General features: G+C 40.7%; 1 protein-coding gene across 3 annotated transcripts in view; it reads right to left on the minus strand.

The window, feature by feature from the left end:
* ZNF451 (zinc finger protein 451) overlaps positions 1–12,798 on the minus strand; it is an 84,367-nt gene extending 71,569 nt beyond the window's left edge. Inside the window, exons 1-4 of one of the 3 annotated variants that reach the window (XR_003437136.1) lie at positions 11,454–12,798; positions 11,014–11,097; positions 4,740–4,820; positions 1,718–3,292 (exon numbers count right to left, since the gene is read on the minus strand). Coding sequence is in view for 2 of the 3 variants with exons in the window: in XM_027126856.1 (XP_026982657.1) it covers positions 1,799–3,292; positions 4,740–4,820; positions 11,014–11,097; positions 11,454–11,474 (1,680 nt within the window). In the remaining variant the exon portion in view is untranslated. Of the gene's footprint in view, positions 1–833; positions 3,293–4,739; positions 4,821–11,013; positions 11,098–11,453 lie in introns of those variants that run through there. The other 2 variants (XM_027126856.1, XM_027126855.1) reach the window with 2 other exon arrangements.
* Positions 12,799–26,953: the final 14,155 nt, after the last annotated feature.

Here is a 26,953-nt window from a genome sequence, read left to right on the forward strand (position 1 = left end):
CTTCTTCCAAGTAGGGATATTTGCATCTTCAACCTCTACAGCACAAACAGGGAGAGGAAGAAAAGTAAACAAAAAGGGTGCTGAATATGGTTATGATGAGGAGGGGGAATGGGCTTCCAATAAACTATCAAAAAGTGGGGCACCAGGGAAAGCATCAGTCACCAGTCTGCAGGAAGCATGGCAAGAAACAGAAACCATATAAACCTGAAAACAGTGTCATGGTCCACTAACAGTAGACCCAAAATACTACGGTCAAGCAGATGAAAAAATAATAATAATGCAGATGTTCGACAAACCAAGAAATTACAAAATTATGAGTCTACTGATAATATTTTTTTCTATTTGGCCAAGCAAATAATTCTAGATGATGTATTCAGACCCCTCCAATTTGGCAGTTTCTCCAACACTGAAGTCATGATGTGAAGACAAGGGTCTAAGGGCTGGGCACTGCACAGCCACTGCCTCGAGACAGATACTGTAGGACATGTAACTGAGGTATCTGCTGCCAGTTCCAGTCTGACGGAGAAATCATAATGCGAAGAACTGAGAACGAAAAGATAAGTCGTCTCTCATGGTAAGAGTCTGACTAGATTAAGGGACCAGTAAACCAAGAACACACCACTGAAGTCTTGAGAAACCATTAATGGACATCCAGAAAGAGAAGTGCATGAGATGTTCTCTCTACTACATCCACAGTTACGCTCTGAATCTGAAGGATTTCTCAGTAAAATCTAGACTGATGGCATCCCTCTTTATTACAATCAGAGGACCAGATTGTCAGGCATGTTTGGAATTCTTGCTCTTTCAAGAGTTCAGAGTTGCATGCCTGGATGGTGTAACATCCTTGATTTCCAGGGCACTAATGTGCATTATCTTTTTTGTATTTAGAGCGTGATGAATTACGGAGCTCAAGAGTTTAGAAGGGAGTCAAGGTCATCTTGGTGAAAGGCCCAGATTATCCTGTGAGAACACCATGACCAGGTCTCACAGCTTGTGATATATGAGAGCTTGACAGACTTAGGAGTGACAACTGCAGAGAATTCTCTGTGTAGCTTTGGGTGGTGAAGACAGTTACTGTGAAAGTTTCTACAGAGATGTCACAGGTAGGAAAGTCTTCTTCCAGCTGGTGTCCACAGTAGACCTGGGACATCTAGCCACCCCACTGGAAGCAAACTGGATTTTGCAAATTTTGATTTGAATTTTAGTTCTTGATATACAGCTTCAAGGCTGATTCTGAAGTCTCACAGAGCTTGACAGTAGTATGGACACTTGGTGAGCTGATCACCCTGACATAAAGAGATTATAACAGATTTGTCGTTTTGTGAAGATCTGACAAACGGAAGCCTAAACAAGGAAGCACTGATGACCTAAAAACGAAGGATCTGCCTCTGGTGTTAGAGATCTAGTAGTAGGTTATTTCCAGATCCAAAATCTCCTAGTCCTCAGTTTACCAGTGAGATTTTCCTGAGGGGGAAGAAATATTTATGTTTTTCCTTAATCATAAGAGGATTCAGATTCCTGAGTACCCTCCTCTAGACTTATTTTGGACTAGAAATAACAGGTAAACCTTTGTTCAACCCTACTGAACGTCTCTACCACTCACTTGGCCAAGAAAGCATGAGTCTCTTTATTATTTACTTCATTCTAAAAGTCTAGAATTCAAATGTCAGCTGTGATCATTCCAGCCATGCGTTCAGATTCTGAGGTGCCCTCCTACCTGTAGATCCTGTGTGGATGGGAGGAGCAAGTAGCACAGTCAGCATCTTGGACAGGTGCACTGCTGAACGTGAATGGGTTACTAATTCTTGTACCCATGGCGTTCTGGAGATTCTCCCTTTTTCCTGTATCTATAGGGGTGGTTTCGGGGTTTGTACCAATCCCCTCTGGAGTATCCTCTACTGTGATAATGTGCTTTCTGGTCATGACTATAGAAGTATCGATGTTGGTTATAGTATTTGCTGTGGTCTTTATAGTCATTTTCCTTTATACTGTTTTCTTCGGCAACTACAGCATTCACATCTTGTCCAAAGAGGGAAGTACCGTCAAAGGGCAAGTGTGAGATCTTCTCTTGGGTTTTCTTAGTGAGAGATGTGAGTCGAAGCCAAGCCTGCCTTCTGTAGTCTATTGCCATTGCCATAACTCTGACCACAGAGTCCATTATATCCCTAGTAGTACAAAGCTGCCAAAGGCCCGCATCCATACCATCAGATATTATACATCTTGCTTTTCCACGATCAAACTCTGGGTCATGGACCAGATCCTCCATGTCTTCCCAGAGTTTACGCTGATACTGAGTCATATAGGCCATGTAGCTAGCAGCTCGGGCTGCAATGGAAGCAGCATGGTAGAATCTACAACCCATGACCTCCATTTCTTTCGAGGTAGAATCCAGAGGTGATGTTGTGCTTCCTCTCTTGCTGTGCTCTAATGCTTCTACGATGGGGCCCCCGGCCGGTGGATTTGGTTGGAAAGGAGAGGTATCCTTGGCCACAGGATATACCCTGTGTCCCATGAAGGAGGAAGGATGGCAATCAGCAGGGTCTTTAAAAACCTCAGTGGTGGCGATTCTCAGAAGAGGATGCAGTGGAGGGACCAAACGTTTCTTAGAAGTCACACAATCAGGTTTCCCTTCACATGGTTCTGCTTCGGACTGTAACGTGACTCTCTTGATAATACCTCTTTGTTCCATTCTTTTCAAAAGCCCTGTGAAACTAGACTGACTAGGGTCACCTGGCTGCCCTTTGTCATCAGCTGAGGGGGATTTGCAGTCAGCTTCTTCTTCCACTGTGGATAAATGTTCTTCCTTGGAGGTAGAGATGTCCCAAGGAACCGAGGAATTCTTACTTGGCCTAGAATGATGAAATCGAAAACAGCTCCTGGACTGCAGATCACGTATCACTCGGGACATCTCAGCCACTTGTGTCTGGAGATAGAGGATGGCATCCTGTCCATGCTGTGAAGCAGAAGACTCTACAGGTAAATCCTCCTTGACCTCTGAAGAGGCCAAAGATTCTTGGGGGACCAGAAGTGGAGATGAAGGCAGAATCTGGCAATTTTGTGATGGCTTAAGCGTCTCTGTCTCAGAGATCTTAATAACTGAATTACTTTGATCACTTTTCTGGTTCTCCAATGGGTTCTCAACAGAAGAAGGTTGAGAAACTATCCTGTGTGGACTGCTGGTACAGCTCCCAGAGGAGGAGCTGCTGTCTCCACTGGGAAGAGGAACACTGCAGCTAGAGCACATTTCTGGGCGATGACTCTCAGAGGATGGCACCTTAGACTCAGGCATTCTCTGGGTTATCCACATGAACAAGAAAACCAAGGAAGAAAAAAAATATGCTTTTAATATGTTAACTTTCAAGTGCAGAGATGCATGTCCAGTAAGTAGAACTCAATTTTTTAAATTATTATAATTAACAATATACAATCCACTTCAGGTCAGCAAGGGGACCACAGAAGTCAAATCCACAAATTTCACTACCCCAAAGGCCCCAAACCAACTACTGGCATTAACCTGGCACTGTGTCTATGAAAAAGAGTAAAAACAAGCCCAGGTCAAGGGGTGCCATCCTAGCCTGCTGCTTGTTCCCATGCTAGAATAAGAAGAGGCAGCAAGACTATTGGTGAAAACAATTAAAAAAAAAATCCCATTCAACATATGTAAGGCAACAAGTAGAAGTTAATAATGGCAAAGAGAACTTGGGAAAAGTTCCACTGAGAAGAAAAAACATTTCTAGAAGTCCTGCACTGCAGAGTCACTTTTAAATCCCTTTAAAAATTCTCATTCACTCTCCATGAACAAAATTTTCCAGTTGCACAGTTCTACTCTACGGTTTGTAGTTTTCAAGGAGCTTTGTTACCTCATTTCATCCTCACAACAACCCTGTGAGGTAGGTATTATTCTTATGTGGTAAAGAAACTAAGGTTAAAAAGCTACTTATCCAAATTCACAGACTTAATAAGAAGTAAAGCTGACACTAAAACCTAGGTATTTTGATTGCAAGTTCAAGTCCCAATACTTTATATCATACAGCAAGTAGCTTTCTGGCCGCCTTGAACACACAGCCAGTTCTCTAATGAATCAAGAAAAGAGCCCATTAACAGAAATTCGGGCTAAGACAAATGAAAGACAAGATTTCTACAAAGTGCTCAGCTACTTTGGTTCTCAGAGTAGGGGAAGCATAAGTTTAAAGGTCAAACCCACAACCAATAAATCACAGGTCAGAGAGAAAACCCCAAATATGAGGGGGAAAGAGGAGGTTAAAAGGATGACGCCTGAATAATCCACAACCCTTCCCCATATTCCATTTCTAAAGGATCTTCACATATCCTTTCTTCCAAGATACAACAAATTTTCTGTGGCCACATGGTTCTGGAAGAAAAGGATCCAGTTCTACAGGGCACCTGAGGAGAGACAGGAAAGGAGAAGGGAGCCAAAAATCTTGCAGTTTTATTCCATTTCCCTTTTATCAGATATGGCCTCCAAGGCTTAGAACTTTCCTGTGTCACATAATCCTTTCAAATCCTCGCTGAAAGTAGAGGAACAAAGCTGGAAGCAGGAGATATTCTGGGCAGAGGACTCCCTGGACTACCTTTCAGGGCCATTCTAACAGAAACAGGCCGTTCTCTAAAGTACAATAGCACTTAAACACAGCCATCGCTGATTTGATGACTCTCTTTAGAGAATGCTTCTTAAATGCCAGAAGTGAAGAAATGCAAGTCAAATGTAATATACTTACCTCACTCTGAGAGGTGCTAGGCTCTTCATCATCACTGCTGACCAGATCAATGTATTCCAGAACAGGTCTCAATGGTCCTTCCTAGGAAAAAATGAACAAATTAACAAGTCATGGAGAGTTATTCAAACTAAATTAGCATTTAAAACAATCCTTTTTGTCGATGCTGGGATTTATTGGCAAGAACTCTTCTGAAGAGGAAGCCTTATGGGTGGTAGAAAATAATCAAAACAAATGCAGATGAAAATATTCATAGCACAAGACTAAGAAATGATGACAAGACCTAAAAGAGACTCGGCCAAGGTAGGGTATTAGGACTGTGTTGATTCCTTGGGGAGAGGATTATTAACACAGGAATAGTGCTACAAGGTCAGATACTGTAAGCCAATGCTTTTCAGATGGGATGGGTATCTCTGACTAGGAGCTAGGCTGTACTTCTGACTCCTACAGTCACACATCAAACCTGGTTCTCCTTCATCTTTTCTTTCCATCCATACTGACTCCACGGCAGACCAAGCCTTGAATGCTAAGCTTAAAAGCCTAGATTTTATTCTGTAGGCAAAAGGGAATCAATAAATACTAAGATGGGAATAAGATCATGAAAGCTTACCTTAAGAAGATTAATCACATAGAGAAGTATAGAAAGCAGGATAATTAATCAGTCCACACACATAATAATGCAAAACTAAAATAGTGGTGATGGCAAAAATAACAGTGATGCTGTGGTGCATATACAAAAGGATATACAGGTAAGATGAAAACAAAAAACAAAAAATGATTGACTATAAAAACAAAACCCCAACAACCACAAGGAGTCAAAGTGGTCACTAAGGTTTCAAGCTTAGGAGACTAAAGGATAGACATAAATTTGGAATACAAAGACAGAGCTGGCATTCCTTTGGCCATAATGGGATGATGTACGAGGGGTACACAGAGGCACCTGGCAGACAGCTGGAAATGCAAGCCTGTAATCTGGGTATAGGAACGTAACTGGAAATGGAGACTGGAAAGATGCTCCCCTACAAGACTAGTAACTCTAGAACTAAACTGAAACTATGATATTGCCAAGGAAGAAAGCAAAGAGGAGAAAGAAGGGATTCAAGGAGGCTCTTGAGGAAATGATGGAATTTTAGGATTTAGGAAGAAGAGCTAAGTAGGTAATCAGAGATCTGAGAAGAATCAGAAATGCACAAATTCAAAGAACCTAAAGACAGAGAAAACCTCAATGAAAAGGTGTCAATGCTAAATGTGGCCAAAAACACTGAGCACCGAAAAAAAAAAAATGCCACTGAATTTAACAACAAACAGAGCAACTTTCAAGATAGCAGTGAGCATACCAGTCAGGCTCTAAAAAATTAAGCTGAAAATGAGGCAGTAAAGGCCAAGAGTAAAGATTATTCTTTGAAAAATTCTACTATGTTTAAAACAAGAGAAAGGGACATGGGGGAGAACATGGCTGAGGGAAAGATTTCTCAGGATTGGGAAAGACGGCTGTTGGGAAGCCAAAGTGATATATTCAGTGGAAAAATTAAGAGAAAAAGACCTCAGGTCAAGAGACAGAAGCTAAGATCTAGTTAAAGATCCTCTTCCTGAGAGGAGGCATCCAGTCTCAAAGACAGTGTATTTCTCCCCTAGGCTGCAACTTCTCTCCAAGCAGGAAACTGCTTTCCCTGCAGGTGGTGATTTAGCCACTAAGATAAAACCAGAGAGCAAAACTTCTGGGCAGGGCTCATGTAATAAAGTAATTAGGATTTCTGCCTGAGCTGTAAAAATGGACATTTAAAAAGAGGATTAGAGTGACAGATATTCTGCAATGTGTGGTCAACAGAGATGAATCACCTACTTTAAGACCCAAACCTACCATTTGTAATAAGGTTATCAAAATCATACATTCAATCCAAGAAGGTAGTAGAGGAGATAAAAATATAATAGCTTGCTCTCCTCAAGAAATGTACGTTAGGAACTTTTATTACACGCCCAGTGAAGCAGCACACCAAGAAAGTCCCTGAGGTACCAGAAACACACAGAGGCTGGGGCAGAGCTTCCATGAAGGGTTGGCAGGTAGAGAAAAAAGGGAGATGAAAGGATAACTGGGCACAAAGCACAAAGTAGAATGGGCAGGAAAATGGTCACAAACAAGATGAAAAAGTAGCTGCAGAAACAGGAGAAAGGGCAGGAGTAAGAACAGATGAGAAAAAGTAGCATAAATATCCTGCTGGGGTCAACCACTAAACTGATACCCAGCCACCTCTGAACTACTGAACAATGACAACTTATGATTCACACTAATTAAGAGAGCAGAATAAAAAGAATCAGGATAGGAAGTCCATACATGAGAAAAAGCAGGGGTCATTGAGAGTATTCATTCACTCAACGAATATTATGGAGTTATAACTGACAGAATGGTAGGAGAAGACAGCATGTGTTTGAGACCTAAAAAGGCAAAGAGACTGAGTGGAAAAACAACGGAAGATAGATATTCCAAAGGAAAATATTACTTATAAACAAACACTCTAACTGTAGCTAATTTTCACAGTGGATATGGCCAAACTTCCACCATAACGAACCTAAGGAATCAAAACCCTTTGGTACTCCGTTGATTTTACTCTAATCGGGAACATGTGTCACTGAGCCCTGTACAGGCAAAGGTACTAAACTTTTCACGTATGTTATTTCATTCAATCCCCACATTACTTCACTATTGTACCATTTAACAAAGGAGAAAACTAACTGAGGCCCATCTGGTTCTCTAATCACATCATTGGCTGTGTGGTCTCTAATCACATAATTCTGAGGCAGTTCCAAGTATACACACTATGTTTAAATCAATGCTTATTTCCTAAGTTTCAGAGATAAGATACTTTCTCTTCCTTTAATTTGAGGAAAAAGTCTACCTGCTACTGTCCCCAACTCTGAATAACTCACAACACTAGCCAAAAAATAAGTTATTAATTCTCCTCAAACAGTAATAATTATAATACAAATATCAAGAAAAGGCAATTTCTTACTACATTTATAATGGCTGCTTATATTCTTAAAAAGTATAAATGCATGTGGTCCTCCAATTACAAGGTATTTTATTTAAATTTGCTTCATCCATCAACTAGTGAACCATCATTCTCATCCCCTCTGTACCAGTAACAAAATCAAAGGATTCTACTCCAAAGCCACACAATTTAGGGGCAGGAGCACAGGCAGAAGCAAAACACGGGTTTTTTTCCCCACATAGAGAAGTTAGGGACATAGTTTACTTCTGCAGTCCCGCCCGATTCAAACATTTCAAATGATTCCCAAATGCCTGCTCTAAGTTCAAATTTAGTCCACAATTCAAAATCTATACTATCCGGCCCATCCTTCCTTCTCCCACTTAAAAAAAAGTACCCTTCAGAACTAAGCATAATCCTCTCTGCTCTCCCATTTTGATGACTTCCCTTGTTTCTTCTTAAAATACTCTTTTAAACACATACAAACACTAAATGCTTCCTATGAAAAATAAACTGAAAATCGTATGTCTTTTTTTTTTTTTTTTACAGCACCTTGTACTTTTTATAAAAGAACTTTCTACTAGAACTATTTACAAAGTCCTCATCCCTATCTCATCTCTCACACTGAAATACTGACACTTACGGGTAGGATGTACTTCCAACTAATCTCTGTAGTTCTAAGGTACTTAATTCAGGACTTTGCTCCAACATTATTTTTATTTATTGAGCTAATACAACCCCAAGACACGCAGCCAAAAGACACCCTCATTATTTGTCCATGACCCCCCGAAGTAATTTATGAAAATATACAAATATTCCACATGTTCAATGATTCCACATTATACCAATCATCTTGGTTGAAGCCTAAATCTCATGTGCTGTTATCAAGATTATGACAGACTGTCTCAGCAGTTTTTATACCTTTGTATCTAGAGTAGCACTGTGAAAGACCACGTCATTAGCCCTGAGTTAAAACAGTTTTCTGGGAGTAAATTAACTAACATATCTGCAGTTTCAAAGAATGCAGAGAATAAATATGGTGGCTGAATAAGGGATCATATTACTAAATTAAACAGAAAATTAGAGCAAAAGACCTAAATGAAAAGTTTGTATAGTAATATTCTGTCTCTTGAGTTAAAGCACTGTTTACACATGTGTATTGGCTTCGCAAAAATCAGACGGTACACTTATGAACTGTGCAATTCTCTGTATGTGTATTTCAATAAAATTTAAATGAAAGGGCTCATTTTTGCACCTCCACATCTATATCCTTCCGTTCCTTCAATATGCTTAGTTTCAAACTCTGTATTTTCTAAACCACACAAAAACTACTGTGCCACCATGCGGATTAAAGATGGGAAAGTTAGGCTAAGAATGAACTAAGAAATCCAAACCAGTGTAAATCAAGAAGTAATATCACAATGTTCTTTTTGTATCTGAAGAAATCTTAAGCACAGACTATTTATTATTTTTATTGAACAAGCACTACCTGAGGAGTCAAGTATACGACTGGGTTAGAGAGAGAAGATTCTGTCTCTAATGTATTTTAAAATAGAATTAAGGTATCATTAATACATTGAAGTGTTATCACCATAAAGGCATAAGGAATGTTTTTAATAGGTTTCTTCTAGTACTGTAATTGCATTTAATACATATAATTCACTTCTCCATTTTGAACTATCAAACCTTTGAATTTATATTTGGAAACAGAGATAAATATAAGATGTATCAAGATGGACACATATTCACTGACTGTGTATTTTTACTCTGGATGCAAAGATATAACAGATTCTCTACATTTAAAATAATATTTAACTTAAAAGAGTATTCTTAAACTTCAGTCTAATACATGCTTACATTAAGTACTGACAAGCTACACCACCATTCTTCACTCCACACAGTACCTATATATATATATATTTTTTAATCTTATTTTTGTAGATTCCATCTATGATTCTCAAAGTAAGCCCCATAGTTCATAAAGAAGTGTGTCCCTCTTACTTTAATTTCCACAAAATACCAAGGTAAATATTCTCCATTCACAAATATACCCATATTCAGGGAGAACCTGAAATATCTGTCCTGAAGAGCCAAACATACTTCAACTCACAGTGAAGGAACAGGCAGGATACAATTTCTTCTACCACCCCCGCCAAACCTTTAAAGTTTAAAATGAAAAGGATACAGCACCATATGCATGGGCAAAGACCAAAAAACCCAAGAAATGATCTTGTGAAAGACTCCTAAACAAACCCACTGAAACACAATACAACAATGCATCACAATGGCCTAATGTTGGGGTACACAGAAGACACTGTTTAATAACCAGTTTTTCAAAACTGTCCAAGAACCAACAAACACAAATACACATCAGACAGGGAATTAAAGAAAGATTATACACCTTTAATAGCAAACCTCAACTACAGTATTCAAAAAGAATCATTTACAGTAGAAGGATTCTCTAGCTAAGTGAGATACTACTTTTAGCAGAGCCTTTATAAAACTTTAACAGTGTGGGGTGGAAATTATCCTCAAATGTATCATAGCACCCCCTTCAGTTTTTGCAACCAATGTTTTACAAAGTGTGTTCACAGCTTCATACACCCCCGCATTTGCACCAACATGAAGATTCCTGGGCCCCACCTCCCATTTCTGATTCCATAGGTCTGGAGTGAGGCCCGGGAATCCACACACTTCTACTTACTAATGCTTGAAAACTACTGTCCGAAGGGAATAAAAACAGAAAGATACAGGATGCTCCTGGTGATACGGGCCCTTCATTGTGAACCTCGCCTGCTGGACTGTGCTGTAAACAGGATGAGCTCGGAGCTTAGTGAAGTCTTCAAGCCACCCGCCTTCACGTTATGGAGACACACAGGCTCAGAAGTTGAGTTCCTGCAGCCCTTCTGGTTTTCTACCTCATTCCTCATCACTAGCCGCCCCTTCTCCCTAACCCGTGTGCTATCTTTTAGAAGTTACTCTTGTCTCATTTCAAAACACTCTTAGGAGACCACAACCCTGCGTACATGAAAGGCTCTAAGTGCAGGAGGAGAGGCGAGATTCAGGGTACAACACGCACCGCAGGCCACAGGCTTTGTGATGCCTACTGGGGCTGCTCAGACACCTTTTCAGGCAAATTCCCTACTCCTATGCCCTACTCCACAGTGTACAGTCTCTATCAGACATTCACACACGTTTGCTGCATGATGAACAAACAGGTGAGAGATAATCACATCACGGCTTATCACGCATAGTCTCTGACTCGGAAAAACCCGAATATCGTCGCTACTTACACTAACAAACTGAATGTCATCTTCATTTTCCTCGGGTGTTGACTCGGACGCCTCAGGCCCAGCTGGAGGGACACATTCTATTATCTATAAAATAAGCCAAAGCACGGTTATCTAGACAACCCCGCACTTACAGATTTTTCCAAAGGGAACCGAAAAACGAAAGCTCTCGAGGAGACCTAACGGAGCCCCAGCCTCCGCGAGCCCGAGCTCGCGTCCGTGGACCGCAGGGGCCCCTCCGCATCCCTTCTCCCGAGGAGCAGGGAGCACGCTCCCCCAAGAGGCAGTCGGCCTCGGAACCCACGCCGCGCCCGCGCCGAGCAGAGGTTCCCGAGCCGGGCCGGGCGGCCATTGCTGGTGAGGCACCCTCGTCCTCCAGGCCCCCAGGCCCGGCCCAGCACCCCCCGGACCCCGCACCACACCGTGCCCAGCCCGCTACTCACCTCCGACCCTGGGTCTCCCATCTCCCCGACAGCCCGCCTGCCGGCACCCGCGCTGCCGCCGTCCCCGCCGCCGCCTCAGCCTCTCCGCCGAACCCGCCGGCCAGCCAGCCACACGCCGCCGTGACCCGCCCCCGCGTGCGTGCCGAGCCGAGGACGCCGCCGAGCCGCCGACACCGCGGGCGGAAAGGGCTGCAAAACCGCTTCCCGAGGAGGAGTGGCCCGCTAGGCCCGCTGTGCCTGGCCTCCCTGGCGCAGTCCCGGCCTCCCTCCTCCGCCGCGCCGGCCGCTGGGAACTATAGTTTCAACAGCACCGAGACCACCCTAAGCGTTACTGGAAAAGAACGGAAGAGGACCCCGAGGCATGGCGCATGCGCTCCTCGAGGCTGACGTCACTGCCGCTCGCCGGGCGGTGGGCTGGCGGGGTTCTGTTTTACAGTAAAGGGCGGGGACGAGGATGGGGAGGAGTGCGTAGGCATGCGTTCCGTGTGGTTGTGGAAGTGACAGGCGGGTGATGGAGACTAATTTATCAGTTCTCCTTTTTTCTCCGAAGGGTCGGAGATATGGATGCTTAGCCGAATTCTAAGATCAGTGCAGAAATCTGAGGCAGCCTTACACTGCTCACCTGTTCTCCATCCTCAGTCTCCACTCAGAGCCTGTATTAATACACCTGAGGAGGAAAACTAAGGCCCTGAGCTCCCATCTCCAGGTTGACCTGAAGAAAGCTGGCGAGGCTAGAGAATCCTGGGCCCAGTAGGACAGTAATGTTACAACGTACTTTTTAAAGACGTTCTCAGATAGTATCTTAGTAAAATAGAATAGTTGACTGTTTTCCAGTGTTCACACTCAAAAACCCTGTAAAATAGTTCACTCATGTTCAAATATGTGTTCTCATATTTTTCACTTAACTGCCTTACCAAAAAGCCCCATTTTTTTTTTTACACATCCACAATTGTTAGTAAAGGTTTTGAAAAGACTTTAAGTTGGAAAATTCTTGTAAATCTTAGATGCCTTTTTTGCCTGTCTGCATACATGCCCAACATGTGATTACCTATATTGGTAGTAATTATTGCTTAATAGTCCATATTTCCTTCCAGGGCTTTATGACTTAAGTTGCTTTTCTACTTCGTAAGTTTGAGAATTGTAGAGGCAAATTGAGAATGAGAGACCTGCCTGTTGTGTTCCTTAAAAGCTGTATGTAAATATTTCTAAAACTTTTAAATGTCTAGGCAAAACTTGTATTTAGCATTCTCCTAATGTGCTGGTGAGAGTTCAGTGGAACATTTACATTAACCATTTGCAGGTAGGAGTTAGTGTGTAAAACTTGGAAAACAAGAGCCCAAATATGCTCATAACTCTTCATTCCTTGTGCGCTCCCAATACAGGGGGCCAGGGTTCAATCCCAGCCAGGGAATTAGATTCTGCATGCATGCCACAACTAAGAAGTCCCGTATGCCACAACGAAGACCTGACACAGCCAAGGTAGACTGATAGATAGATAGATAGATAGATAGATAGATAGATAGATACTGGTGTTAAGATTGAACCTGTACCATGATTCTCTGAGGAAGGTATTAAAAAAAATTTCTAAAAGCATATTTTTTTAAATGCAAGGTATATATAATATGATCAGAACCACATCAAACCACCAAGCAAACCATGCCTGAAATAGGAACCCGACTTAAGTACTAATAGTAATTTTCTCTGGGGAGCTGGACTATGTGTTAATAAGAAAATCTTTTGAAACCCATTAATATTTAAGCGACATGCCTGTAGTTCCTGTAAGGCCAGTTTTATTTAGCTTGGTGTAGCAGAGGAGAACAAACTATAGGCAAAGCTTGGGAGTCCCTTAATCTTAGGAAATTAAGAAGAGATTGGGTGGGGTGCTTTAAAGGCCAGTCGGTGTGGTAGGGAACTGGTTAGAATTGGAAAAAGCAGAGTTCTTTGCTGATTGGTTCAGGGTTCAAAATGGAAACTTTTAACCATGGGAAAATGTTTTTTATGTTTCACTGTGGATCCATTATTTTGCTTTACGAGTTAAGATCCTGAAGGGAACCCATCAATGGGTTTGGTAACCCCTCAAATTCAGTTCTCTTAGACTTTGTTGGACACAATATTATAATAATTTCCAAATCTACATGTTGATATCCTTCCTTCAACTCATTGAAACAAATAAGTACAGGCTTCAACTTTAGTTTTGATTTCAGCAGTTTTCTATTGACTTTATAGCTGGTTTTGTTGAGTGATTATTTATAGAACCATCTGTTTGAACATTGGCTGCATCCAGGATTTAAGATTCCAAGTCCTGGTTCTTGACTAAGGGAATGACACCAAGAGGAAATTAAATGCATCAGTAAGTCTCAAACCCTCTTTAAGAATCACTGTTCAGGGAATTCCCTGGTGGTCCAGTGGTTAGGACTCAGCACTTTCAATGCCGGGGCCCCAGGTTCAATCCCTGGTCGGAGAACTAAGATTCCACAAGCCACCTGGCCAAAACAAACAAAAAAGAATCATTGTCCAATATTCATAAATCTCAGAAAAGGGAAAGTATAGCTACCATGAGCCTGTCATTTATTTAAGGAGCATTCAACTTGGGGGAAAGAGTTAATATATACACAGCACCAAATATTATGCTTTAGAAAAGGAACAAATATTTCCAATGCATTTGTATTATTAAGAACCATATTTGGTTTGGAGTAAATGCTCTAAGACCTGGCAACTGGAATGGTCTCTTTAATAAGTTCTGATAAAGTAAGAAATAGATTTATAGGCATTTATTCCAAAATAGAATATTCTTTAGGGAAGAAAAATGGCTCTTAAGATACTTTGGAACCAGTTGTCACAGTCATTTTCTGGGAGTTGTGAGAGCAGAACAAAGAGCATTTAGATCTGAAAGAGTACAAAAGACTATCCACTAGGTCTGTAGTACAACTTCTTTGTTCCTCTCAGGTCTGGAATTCTGTACAAGTGTTGCACACAAGGAAAAGTAGCGCAGGAAAAAAGGGGTGGTTCATTTCTATGGTTGGGTCATATGTACAAGCCACTTTTCTCATCAGAGGAAGCTGTGTAATTACTTCTTCGGGAAAGGAATCCTCCCCTTCAAGCGATCAGGTATTTGCCCTTATGAGTAAACTGGGAACAGTAGTTTGGGGTAACATTACTACATATTGTGAGTAGTATTTGCAAAACTTCCCACCCTCTTTCTAGAAATGTTTGGAGGATCATCTTTCAGTATTTGCTTCATAGCAGTACTACTCCTCCATATAAGGCCACTGAACAAAACTTCTGATGGTTCAACTTGTAGTGGGTCACAAGGGTTTTGGAAACACCATGGACAACCAAAATATTAGAAATGGTTTGTATCTGATAAAGTAATTGGTCTGTGGCACAGTTTAACCGTAGGTATATTTGTTACTATCTTGCTGGCTGGTATTAAGATGTCATAAGTATTAAGATCTATTTAACCTCTTTTATGATAATCTACATGTTAGAATAGTTGTTAAAATCTATTTACTAAAGAGTGACTATGGAGGAATTTAAGGCAAGTATAATATTCTTTCTTCCCACAAACTGAAGGGTGAAAAATCCTAAGCACGAGCAAAACTTCTGTATGATTTCACACTTACAGAAAAATTGCAAGAATAGTATCTGTTTTATCGTATTCTGTATTTCTATCTACATAGAAATATACACATACTTTTTTCTTTCTGAATCACTGGAGAGTAGGTTGCATATATCATGCCTCCTTATCCCTTAATAGTTCAGTGTGTACTTCCTAAGAATCAGGATTTTCTTTGACATGTGTACTTGTTTTAGTCCTCTTGGGCTGCTTTACTAATTTAGCATAGAGAGGGTGGCTTAAACAACAATTTATTTCTCACAGCCTGGAGGCTGGGAAGTCCCTGATCAAGGTGCCAGCACAATCAGTTCTTGGTTAGAGCCCTCTTCCTGGTTTGCAGACAGTCTTCTTTTACTTTCACAGGGTGGAAAGCAGAGAGAAGCAAGCTCTCTTGTGTCTTTCTTGTAAGGACACTAATCCCATCGTGAGAGCTCCACCCTCATGACCTCATTATCTCCCCCAAACTCCATCTCCAAATACCATCCTAATGGGGATGAATTTTGAAGGGACATAAACATGTAGGCCATGACAGTATTATTATCAAAATTTGGAAATTTAACATGGAATGATCCTTTTCCTAATCTGCAGTCCTTTATCACATTTTATCAATTGTCTACTCCAGGATCACATAGTGCATTGAGTTATGTCTCTTTATTCTTCTTTAATTCGGAGCAGTTTTTCAACTTTGTCTTTCATGATATTGATGTTTTTGAATTCCCAAGGCCAAATATTTTATAAAATGCTCCCCAATTTTGGTTCGTCAGATGTTTCCTCATGATTTGATTCATGTTATGCATTACCAGACAAAATAAATCGAAGTGATGCTGAAGTGTTTTAGGTGATCACATCCAGAGACCCATGATGGCTATTTGACCCTCATTGAGGATATTAATTTTAATCACCTGGTCAAGGTATCGCCCCATATCAACAATATGTAATTTCCCCCTTATAAATAATAGGCCATCTGGGGGGATATACTTTTAGGCCATTCAAACACTATGCCTCATGAAATGTATTGCCTATATATAGCATATTCTGATGATTTTTGCTTTTCCCAAACTTTACTATGACGTCCACAAAATGATAATATCCCAACTCTACTGTTCTCTCAACTTTTTTTTATTAAGAAAGATTTTAATTAAAAATTTTATTGGAGTATAGTTGATTTATAATGTTCTGTTAGTTTCTGCTATACAGCAAAGTGAATCAGTTTTACATATACATATATCCACTCTTTTTTAGATTCTTTTCTCATATAGGTCATTACAGAGTATTAAGAAAACTTCCCTGTGCTATACATAGGTCCTTATTAGTTATCTATTTTCTATATAGTAGTGTGTATATGTTAATCCCAAACTCCTAACTTATCTCCCCCACCCTGCTTTCCTCCCAGTAACCATTAGTTTGTTTTCTGTATCTGTTTTGACTCTTTTTCTGACTCTATTTTCTGACTCTATTTGTTTTGTAAGTTCATTTGTACCATTTTTTTAGATTCCACATATATGTGTTCTTCTCTTTCCGACTTCTGTCCTTTTCTTACTTCACTTAGTATGAAGTAAGGTCACCTCTAGGTCCATCCATGTTGCTGCAAACGGCATTATTTGGTTTTATGGAATATTACTCAGCCATAAAAAAAGAACGAAATAATGCCACCTCTCAACTTTTTTCAGCTGGCATTCTTCTGTAAGAGTCTTGCCTTTTCTTTTAAAATAACGTTTTATAAATTTATTTTTGGCTGTGTTGGGTCTTCGTTGCTGTGCACGGGCTTTCTCTAGTTGCAGTGTGCAGGCTTCTCATTGTTACGGCTTCTCGTTGCAGAGTGTGGGCTCTAGGCGCGCAGGCTTCAGTAGTTGTGGCACATGGGCTCAGTAGTTGTGGCTTGTGGGCTCTAGAGCTCAGGCTCAGTAGTTGTGGCACACAGGCTTAGATGCTCCACATGGCATGTGGGATCTTTCTGGGCCAGGGCTCAAACTCGTGTCCCTTGCACTGGCAGGTGGATTCTTAACCACTGTGCCACCAGGGAAGCCCTGAAATAATTTTTCATGTATTAATTCATTTCTAACCTTTCATTGAATGATTTTTTGATGTTTGTACAGAGTGCAGATACAGTCACATCAAGAGCCTTCCTAGCATGTTACCTGGTAATCACTGTGGATATTAGGGGTTCAGAATATCAGAGGTCATTGATTCACAACTTCCTGTGCATCTACTTTTTCTACCTTGTGATCTGTAACACTTGTTTTAGATGTAGCTTGGCCATGCCATATATCTATGTTCTGATTAGTATTTTTTTCTTTAGAGACAATTTTACATTCACATGCAGTTTTAAGAATACAGAGTACTTGTGACATGATGATGTGCAGAGCTATGCTGATGTGGACAAATGATGTCACCTGTCATTCCAGTAAACACATGTTACTGGATTCCATCCCTCAGCCACTGCAGTGCACACTGAGGGGAATTCAAGGTGGAGAAAAAAAGGGTACTGGCCCTAGATCGGTAAGATGTATATTGAAGGAATAATTTCAATGACCCAAGATTCTTGCATCTTCCCATACATAAAAGAGCACTGAAATCATTAACTTGAGATGTCTTTTTTTGTGTGATTAGCAGTTACCTTGTGATGTTTGCTATATTTTTTTTTTTTTCAGCAAAAACTCCTACATATCTCCTCTCGCCTCTTTGGAACAGTTCCTCAGAGCTATCTGAGTGGCTGTTTCCCCAGGCTACAGTCCTCAGTAAGGTCCCCAAATAAAACATGTAACTTGAAACTTTTTAGGATGTGTTTCGTGTTTTTTCTGTCAATAATTTTGGCAACCAATGAAGAGACCCAGAGCAGACTTCTCTCTTTTGCCTAAACTCTATGAGGATCCAGAGCCTGGGTACCAGCAGAGGCCTCTTGTGCCCATCTGCCTCCTCTGAGGGTCCAGATAAATTTGAGTGAGTCTCTCCTGTGTCTCTAACCTCCCATTGTTGGCTCATGATCCTAAGTTTTGTTTGGTGGTATTAAACTCCTCACTGGAGTAACAGGTTTCCTTGAACTTAGGTACCTGGGTTATCCTCAGTTGAAAGACACTGGGAAGATTTTATTATGTTCATACAGAATTTATACTTACAAGTACTTGCTTAATTGGGAATTAAATGAAATCTTGCCCTAATAATGGCCAAAGCCAAAAATAAATGAATTAATTAATTAATTTAAAAAAAATTAGGAGTGGTTATCATTATTTATTTATTTAGCTGCATTGGGTCTTTGTTGCTCGTGCAGGCTTTCTCTAGTTGTGGCAAGCAGGGGCTACTCTTTGCTGTGGTGTGCGGGCTTCTCATTGTGGGGGCTTCTCTTGTTGTGGAGCACAGGCTCTAGGCACACGGGCTTCAGTAGTTGTGGCACACGGGCTCAGCAGTTGTGGCTCGTGGGCTCTAGAGTGCAGGCTCAGTAGTTGTGGCACATGGGCTTAGTTGCTCCACAGCATGTGGGATCTTTCCAGACCAGGGCTCAAACCTGTATCTCCTGCATTGGCAGGCGGATTCTTAACCACTGAGCCACAAAGGAAGTCCGGGAGTGGTTAACTTTAAAAAACAACAACAACAAAAAAGCAGTCAACAGAAACTGCCTGTGAGAACAGATTTGTAAGAAAAAGATGCCAAATCAGCCATTATATACACATTCACAGAACTACAGGAAACATGATTAAGAAGTAAATAAAGGTATGATGGCAATGTTACATCAAATAGAAAATATCAATAAAAGATAAAAATTATACAAAAAGATGGAACTTGTAAAGTACAACAAATGAAAATTTTAAAAAATCACTTCATAAACTGGACTTCACCAAAACTAAAAACTTTTGTGCTTCAAAGGACACCATCAAGAAAGTGACAAGATAACCCAAGAAATGGGAGAAAATATTTGCAAATCATATATGTGATAAGAGACTTGTATCCAGAATGTAAAGCTATACAAAGATATATAAAGATGTACAATGATCAATAGGCACATGAAAATATGCTCAAATCATTAGTCATCAGGTAAGTGCAAATCAAAACCAGAATGAGATACTACTTCACACCCACTTGGATAACTAAGATTAAAAAGTCAGATAACAAGAGTTGACAAGGATGTGGAGAAACAGTAACCCTCATGGTACTGCTAGGGGAATGTAAAATTTTGCAGCCACTTTGGAAAGCAGTGTAGCAATTCCTCAAATGATTAAACGTAAGAGTTAACATATGATCCAGCAATTCCCCTCTTAGATATATACCCGGGAGAAGTGAAAACATATGTTCATACAAAAACACTTCCAAGAATGTTTATAGCAGCATTATTCATAATAGCTAATAGGTGAAAGCAAGGCAAACATTCATCACTTGATGAATTAATAAATAAAATGTAGTATATGCACATGCAATGGAATATTATTCATGCACAAAAAGAATGAAGTGCCAATACATACTACAAGATGGATGAACCCTTAAAATGTTATGGTAAGTGAAAGAAGGCAGTCACAAAATACCACCTCACTGCACTTCCCAGCCCATGATGCATGCCTGCTGGTGTGTGTGGCAACTGGGGGCTGAAACTCAGGCTTCAGTGGACAGACCCAGGGAGAGGACTCAGTTTGGCTGTGCGAAGACAGTCCGAAGGGCCTAGAATGTGGTCCAGGCTGCAACTGGGGGTGTGTGCAGGACACAGCCCAGGTCCATCATGCGAAGGGAGGGGCAGGCTCCACCATAGCAGTGTGTTCACAGGGGAATGCAGGCAATCGGCTCAGACTTCAGCCCTGTCTCCATGTGTGGACAACCTTCCAGAGCTTGTGCATTCCAAGAGCTCGGAGGGGTGGAGCTCATGAAGAAGAGGGAACATTCCTAAAGTCATTCTATGTAACCACCATCACCTTGGTACCCAAACCAGACAAAGACACTACCAAAAAATTACAGGCCAGTATCTTTGACAAATATAGTTAGAAAAATCCTCAAAAAAATATTAGCAAACCGAATCCAACAACACATAAAAATGATCATATACCATGATCAGGTTGGATTCATTCCAGAGCCATAAGGATGGTTCAACATTATGCAAATCAATCAATGTGATACGCCAAATCAAAAAAAGAAATGACAAAAACCACATGATCATCTCAATAGATGAGAAAAAGCACTGATAAAATTCAACATCTATTCACAATAAGAACTGTCACCAAAGTGGCTATATAGGGAACGTACCTCAACATAATAAAAGCTATCTATGCCAAACCAAGAGTCAACATAATACTCAACAGTGAAAAGCTGAAAACCTTCCTGCTAATATCTGGAACAAGACAAGGATACCCACTTTCACCACTTTTATTCAACATAGCATTGGAAGTCCTAGCCACAGCAATCAGACAAGAAAAAGAGATAAAAGGTATCCAAATTGGAAGCAAAGGGCTTCCCTGGTGGCGCAGTGGTTGAGAGTCCGCCTGCCGATGCAGGGGACACGGGTTCGTGCCCCGGTCCGGGAAGATCCCACATGCCATGGAGCGGCTGCGCCCGTGAGCCATGGCCACTAAGCCTGCGCGTCCGGAGCCTGTGCTCCGCAACGGGAGAGGCCACAACAGTGAGAGGCCCACGCACCGCAAAAAAAAAAAAAATTGGAAGGAAAGAGGTAAAACTGTCAATATATGCAGATGACATGATACTCTCTCTAGAAAACTATAGACTCAACACAAAAACCTATTAGAACTGATAAACAAATTCACCAAGGTATTACGATACAAGATTAACATACAAAAAGCTGTTGTACTTCTTTACACTAACAATGCAACAACAGAAAGAAAAAGTAAAAAAAACCAACCCTTTTAAAAATCACATCAAAAAGAAATAAAACACATAGGAATAAAACTGACCAAAGAGGTGAAAGACAGACGCTGAGAACAATGAAACACTGATAAAGGGAACTGAAGATGATTCAAAGAAATGGAAAGATAACTCATGAGCTTGGATTGGAAGAATTAACATTGTTAAAATGACCATACTACCCAAAGCAACCCACAGATTTAATGTGAACCCCATCAAATTACCCATGACATTTTTCACAGAACTAGAACAAATAATCCAAAAATTGATATGGAACCACAAAAGACCCAGAATTGCCAAACCAATCCTGAGGAAAGAGAACAAAGCTGGAGGCATAACCCTTCTAGACTTCAGACAATACTACAAAGCTAGAGCAATCAAGGCAGCATGGTACGGGCACAAAAACAAACATATGGATCAATGGAACAGAATAGAGAGCCCAGAAATCAACCCACACACCTAAGGTCAATTAATCTTCGACAAAGGAGGCAAGAATATGCAATAGAGAAAAGACAGTGTCTTCAGCAATCAGCGCTGGGAAAACTGGACAGCTGCATGTAAATCAATGAAGTTAGAACACTCCTTCACACCATACGCAAAAATAAGCTCAAAATAGTTTAAAGACTTGGGACTTCCCTGGTGGTCTGGTGGCTAAGACTCCGTGCTCTCAATGCAGGGGGCCCGGGTTTGATCCCTGCTCAGGGAACTAGATCCCATATGCCACAACTGAGAGTTCACATGCCATAATTAAAGATCCCACATGCCACAACTAAATCCTGCATACTGCAACAAAGATCCTGCACGTGACAACAAAGATCCTGCGTGCCGCAACTAAGACCCGACACAGCCAAATACATACATAGATGTTAAAAAAATAATTTAGAATCTCGGGGTGGAGTCAAGATGGTGGACTAGGAGGATGTGGAATTCACATCTCTGCACAACTAGTGCACCTACCAGGCACTGGTGGGGAACCACAGACAACTAAGGGAATGGGAAGACGCCCAAGCGACTGGGCAGGATGTTGGGGGAGGGAGGGGGGAGGAGAAGTAGAGGTGGGATGGGACCAGCAGCCCTGAGGAGCAGTTGGGGGAGGGGAGGGGTTCCCACGCCCAGAGGGGAAACAGGGGAGACCCTGGAGAGGGCAGAGAATCAGAAGGGAATGAGGCCAGCATTTACCCTGCCCACTTGGGCCCTGGGGAGCCTGCTGAGGTCCTGGGCCTGATCCTCTGCCCATCAAGACCTCCTCCAGCCACGTGGGTCCTGTGGGAGTGGGAGGGAGAAAGGGGGAGAAAAACTAAAAGCTGGCCGAATTGGACCAGCACCCATGAGGGGCAGCTGGGTGGAGGGGAAGGGTACCATGCCTGGAGCGGCTCACCCACAATTAGGGATCAATGGGGACAGGGGAGACCCTCAGGAAAGCGGAGGATCGGAAGGGAGTGCAGCTAGAGTTTTCCCTGGCCACTTGAGCCCTGGGGAGCCTGTTGAAGTCCCGGGCCTAATCTGGGACCAATTACAAGTATTGAAATTGAATCTGTGATTTAAAAACTCCCAACAAACAACACTCCAGGACCAGATTGCTTCATAGGCAAATTCTATCAAACATTTAGAGAAGAGTTAACACTGATTCTTCTCAAACTCTTCCAAAAAACTGCAGAGGGAGAAACACTCCTAAACTCATTCTACAAGGCCACCACCACCATGATACCTAAACCAGATAAAGATATCACAAAAAAAGAAAATTACAGACCAATATCACTGATGAACATAGATGCAAAAATCCTCAAAAAATACTAGCAAACAGAATCCAATACAGGACCTAATAAAGGCCATATACAACAAACCCACAACAAACATCATTCTCAATGGTGAAAAACTGCAAGTATTTCCTCTAAGATAAGGAACAAGACAAGGATTAAAGACCTAAATGTAAGACCAGACACTATAAACTTAAAACTCTTAGAGAAAAACATAGGAAAAACACTCTTTGACATAAACCACAGCAAGATCCTTTTTGACCCACCTCCTAGAGTAATGAAAATAAAAACAAAAATAAACAAATGGGACCTAATTAAACTTAAAAGTTTTTGCACAGCAAAGGAAATCAAAAACAAGATGAAAAGACAACCCTCAGAATGGGAGAACATATTTGCAAATGAAGCAACGGACAAAGGATTAATCTCCAAAATATATAAACAGCTCATGTAGCTCAATATTAAAAAAGCAAGCAACCCAATCAAAAAATGGGCAGAAGACCTATAAATAGACATTTCACCAAAGAAGACATACAAATGGCAAAGAGGCACATGAATAGATGCTCAACATCACTAATTATTAGAGAAATGCAAATCAAAACTACAATGAGGTATCACCTCATACCAGTCAGAATGGCCATCATCAAAAAGTCTACAAACAATAAATGCTGGAGAGGGTGTGGAGAAGAGAGAACCCTCTTGCAATGTTGGTGGGAATGTAAATTGATACAACCACTGTGGAAAACAGTATGGAGGTTCCTTAAAAAACAAAAAATAGAACAACCGTATGACCCAGCAATTCCTCTACCGGGCATATACCCTGAGAAAACCATAATTAAAAAAGAGACAGGTACCCCAATGTTCATTGCAGCACTATTTACAACAGCCAGGACATGGAAACAACCTAACTGTCCAACAATAGATGAATGGATAGAGATGATGTGGTACATATATATACTGGAATATTACTCAGAGATAAAAAGTAACGAAATTGGGGGGCTTCCCTGGTGGCGCAGTGGTTGAGAGTCCGCCTGCCGATGCAGGGGACACGGGTTCGTGCCCCAGTCCGGGAGGATCCCACATGCCGCGGAGCGGCTGGGCCTGTGAGCCATGGTCGCTGAGCCTGCACGTCTGGAGCCTGTGCTCCACAACGGGAGAGACCACAACAGTGAGAGGCCCCCATACCGCAAAAAAAAAAAAAAATAGTAACGAAATTGGGTCATTTTTAGAGATGTGGATGGACCTAGAGTCTGTCATACAGAATGAAGTAAGTCAAAAAGAAAAAAAACAAATATCATATATTAACACATATATATATGTGGAATCTAGAAAAATGGTACAGATGAACCTATTTTCAGGGTAGGAACAGAAGCGCAGAGGTTGAGAACGGACGTGTGGATGCAGTGGGGGAAGGGGAGGGTGGGAAGAATTGGGAGATTAGGTTTGACATAAACACACTACCATGTGTAAAATAGATAGCTAGTAGGAACCTGCTGTATAGCACAGGGAGCTCAGCTCGGTGTTCTGTGATGACCTAGATGGGTGGGATGGGGCAGGGGGAGGGAGGTCAAAGATAGAGGGAATATATTTATACATATAGCTGATTCACTTGACTATACACCAGAAACTAACAAAACACTGTAAAGCAAGTATACTCCAATAAAAAAATTATTTGATAAAAAAAATGTTAATTCCATCCCCCCCCCAAAATAGTTTAAAGACATAAATATAAGACATGAAAGCATAAAACTCCTAGATGAGAACACAGGCAAAACATAGTCTGACATGAAATATAGCAATGTTTTCTTAGGTCAATCTTCCAAGGCAGAAGAAATAAAAGCAATAAACAAATGGCACCTAATCAAACTTATAAGCTTTTGCACAGCAAAGGAAACCATAAGCAAAAGGAAACGACAACCTATATACTGGGAGAAAATATTCGCAAACAATGCAACTGACAAGGGCTTAATTTCCAAAATACACCAACAGCTCATACAACTCAATATCAAAAAGCCAAACAACCCAATCCAAAACTGAGAAGACCTAAATAGTCATTTCTCCAAAGAAGACATACACATGGCAAACAGGCACATGAAAAGAAGCTCAACATCACCAATTATTAGAGAAACGCAAATCAAAACTACAATGAGGTACCACCTCACACCAGTCGGGATGGCCATCATCATTTACAAATAATAAATGCTGGAGACTTCAATTAAAAAAAAAAAAAAGAACTCCAATAAATGCTGGAGAGGTGTGTGGATAAAAGGGAACGCTCCTACACTATTGGTGGGAATATCAATTGGTGCAGCCACTATGGAGAACAGCATGGAAGTTCCTTAAAAAACTAAAAGTAGAGTTAGCATATGATTCAGCATCCCACTCCTGGGCATATATCCAGGGGAAATTCTAATTTGGAAAGATACACGCACCCCTACGTTCAAAGCAGCACTATTCACAACAGCCAAGACGTGGAAGCAACCTAAACGTCCATCAACAGAGGAATGGATAAAGAAGATGTAGTGTATATATACAATGGAATATTACTCAGTCATAAAAGAGAATGAGATGATGCCATTTGCAGAAACATGGATGGACCTAGAGATTATCATACTAAGTGAAGTAAGTCAGAGAAAGACAAATATATGATATCACTCATTTGTGGAATCTAAAAGAAAAAAAAGATACAAATGAACTTATTTACGAAACAGAAACACATTCACTAACATAGAAAACAAACTTTATGGTTACCAAAGGGGAAGGGGTGAAGGGATAAATTAGGAGTTTGTGATGAACAGATACACATACATTATATATATATAATAATATACATTATTATATAGTAATATATAAAATAGATAAACAACAAGGTCCTACTGTATAGCACATGGAGCTATATTCAATATCTTGTAATAATCTATAATGGAAAAAAATCTAAAAAAGTGTATATATGTAAAACTGAATCACTTTGCTGTATATATGAAACTAACATGACATTACCGATCAACTATACTTCAATAAAACAAAACAAATAACAGAAAAAAATGTTTACAGCAACAACCTACAAAATATAAAAAACGTAGGATTTAAATTCGTGTGTAAGACCTATATGAAAAAAATGCAAATATTTACTAAAAAAAGAAAAGCTATAATTTAAACTGAACTTGTTCCTGAATTGGAAGAATCAGTTTTGCAGAGATATAACTTCTTTCTCAATTTGAAAACTATTTAAGCGTAATTCCAATCAAAATGATCATAAAACTAATCTGGGGGCTTCCCTGGTGGCACAGTAGTTAAGAATCCCCCTGACAATGCAGGGGACACGGGTTCGAGCCCTTGTCCGGGAAGATACCTCGTGCCGTGGAGCAACTAAGCCCTTGCGCCACAACTACTGAGCCTGTGTGCCACAACTACTAAAGCCCATGTGCCTAGAGCCCGTGCTCTGCAACAAGAGAAGCCACTGCAATGAGAAGCCCACACCACAACAAGAGTAGCCCCCACTCATCACAACTAGAGAAAGCCCGCACACAGCAACGAAGACCCAACGCAGCCAAAAATAAAAAACAAAACCTCATCTGGACTAATAAACTTATAAAAATAGTCAAAATATTCTTAAAAACCAAAGAATTTTGAGTTATAATTATCAGGTGTTATAACCTCTAGTAATTAAGACATTAAAATGGCAAATTAAAGCATGATTTCATTTCATTTCTCCCGCAATTTTTTTTTCAAGATGAATATAAAAAAATAAATAAGTCCACAAAGACAGCAACAGAGATTTTTCTTTTGTCTTCATCATCTTGGGAAGTAATCTGGGATTTTGAGAGGTCATTTTACATGTATAACTACCATTTATAGAATGATTACTCCATGCCAGGTGCTGTATTTTGCATCTTACACATATAACTTCATTTGATCCATACAACCTTACAGTGTATTATCTGGTATTATCTGCATCAGCCATTTGAAAAAATGTTGTGAGAAATTAAATAGAGTAGTAACTGATTTCACAGGGCAGAGGAAGCAAACCAGTTTGCCCCAGAAAACCCAGGAGGGGCTCAGAACTGACCTGGTATAATGGATGATGTAGATAACGTTCCATATAACAAAGATAGGTTGAAAGACTGCATGCAGGAGCCATAAATCCCTCCTCCTACACATCTCCACATCTCTACTCACAAGACATTCTCTGCATTAAGTTAAAAGGAGACATCCAGGGCCCAGGACACCAGGTGCAGTTGTGGGCATGAGTGAGAGCTGAAAAGAGAATTCGCTGGAAGTCTGTTTTGGGAACA

This window comes from Aethalodelphis obliquidens, unplaced genomic scaffold, assembly GCF_003676395.1.
Source record: "Aethalodelphis obliquidens isolate GAN/ISIS:26980383/991018 unplaced genomic scaffold, ASM367639v1 scaffold31, whole genome shotgun sequence".
Taxonomy (NCBI): domain Eukaryota; kingdom Metazoa; phylum Chordata; class Mammalia; order Artiodactyla; family Delphinidae; genus Aethalodelphis; species Aethalodelphis obliquidens.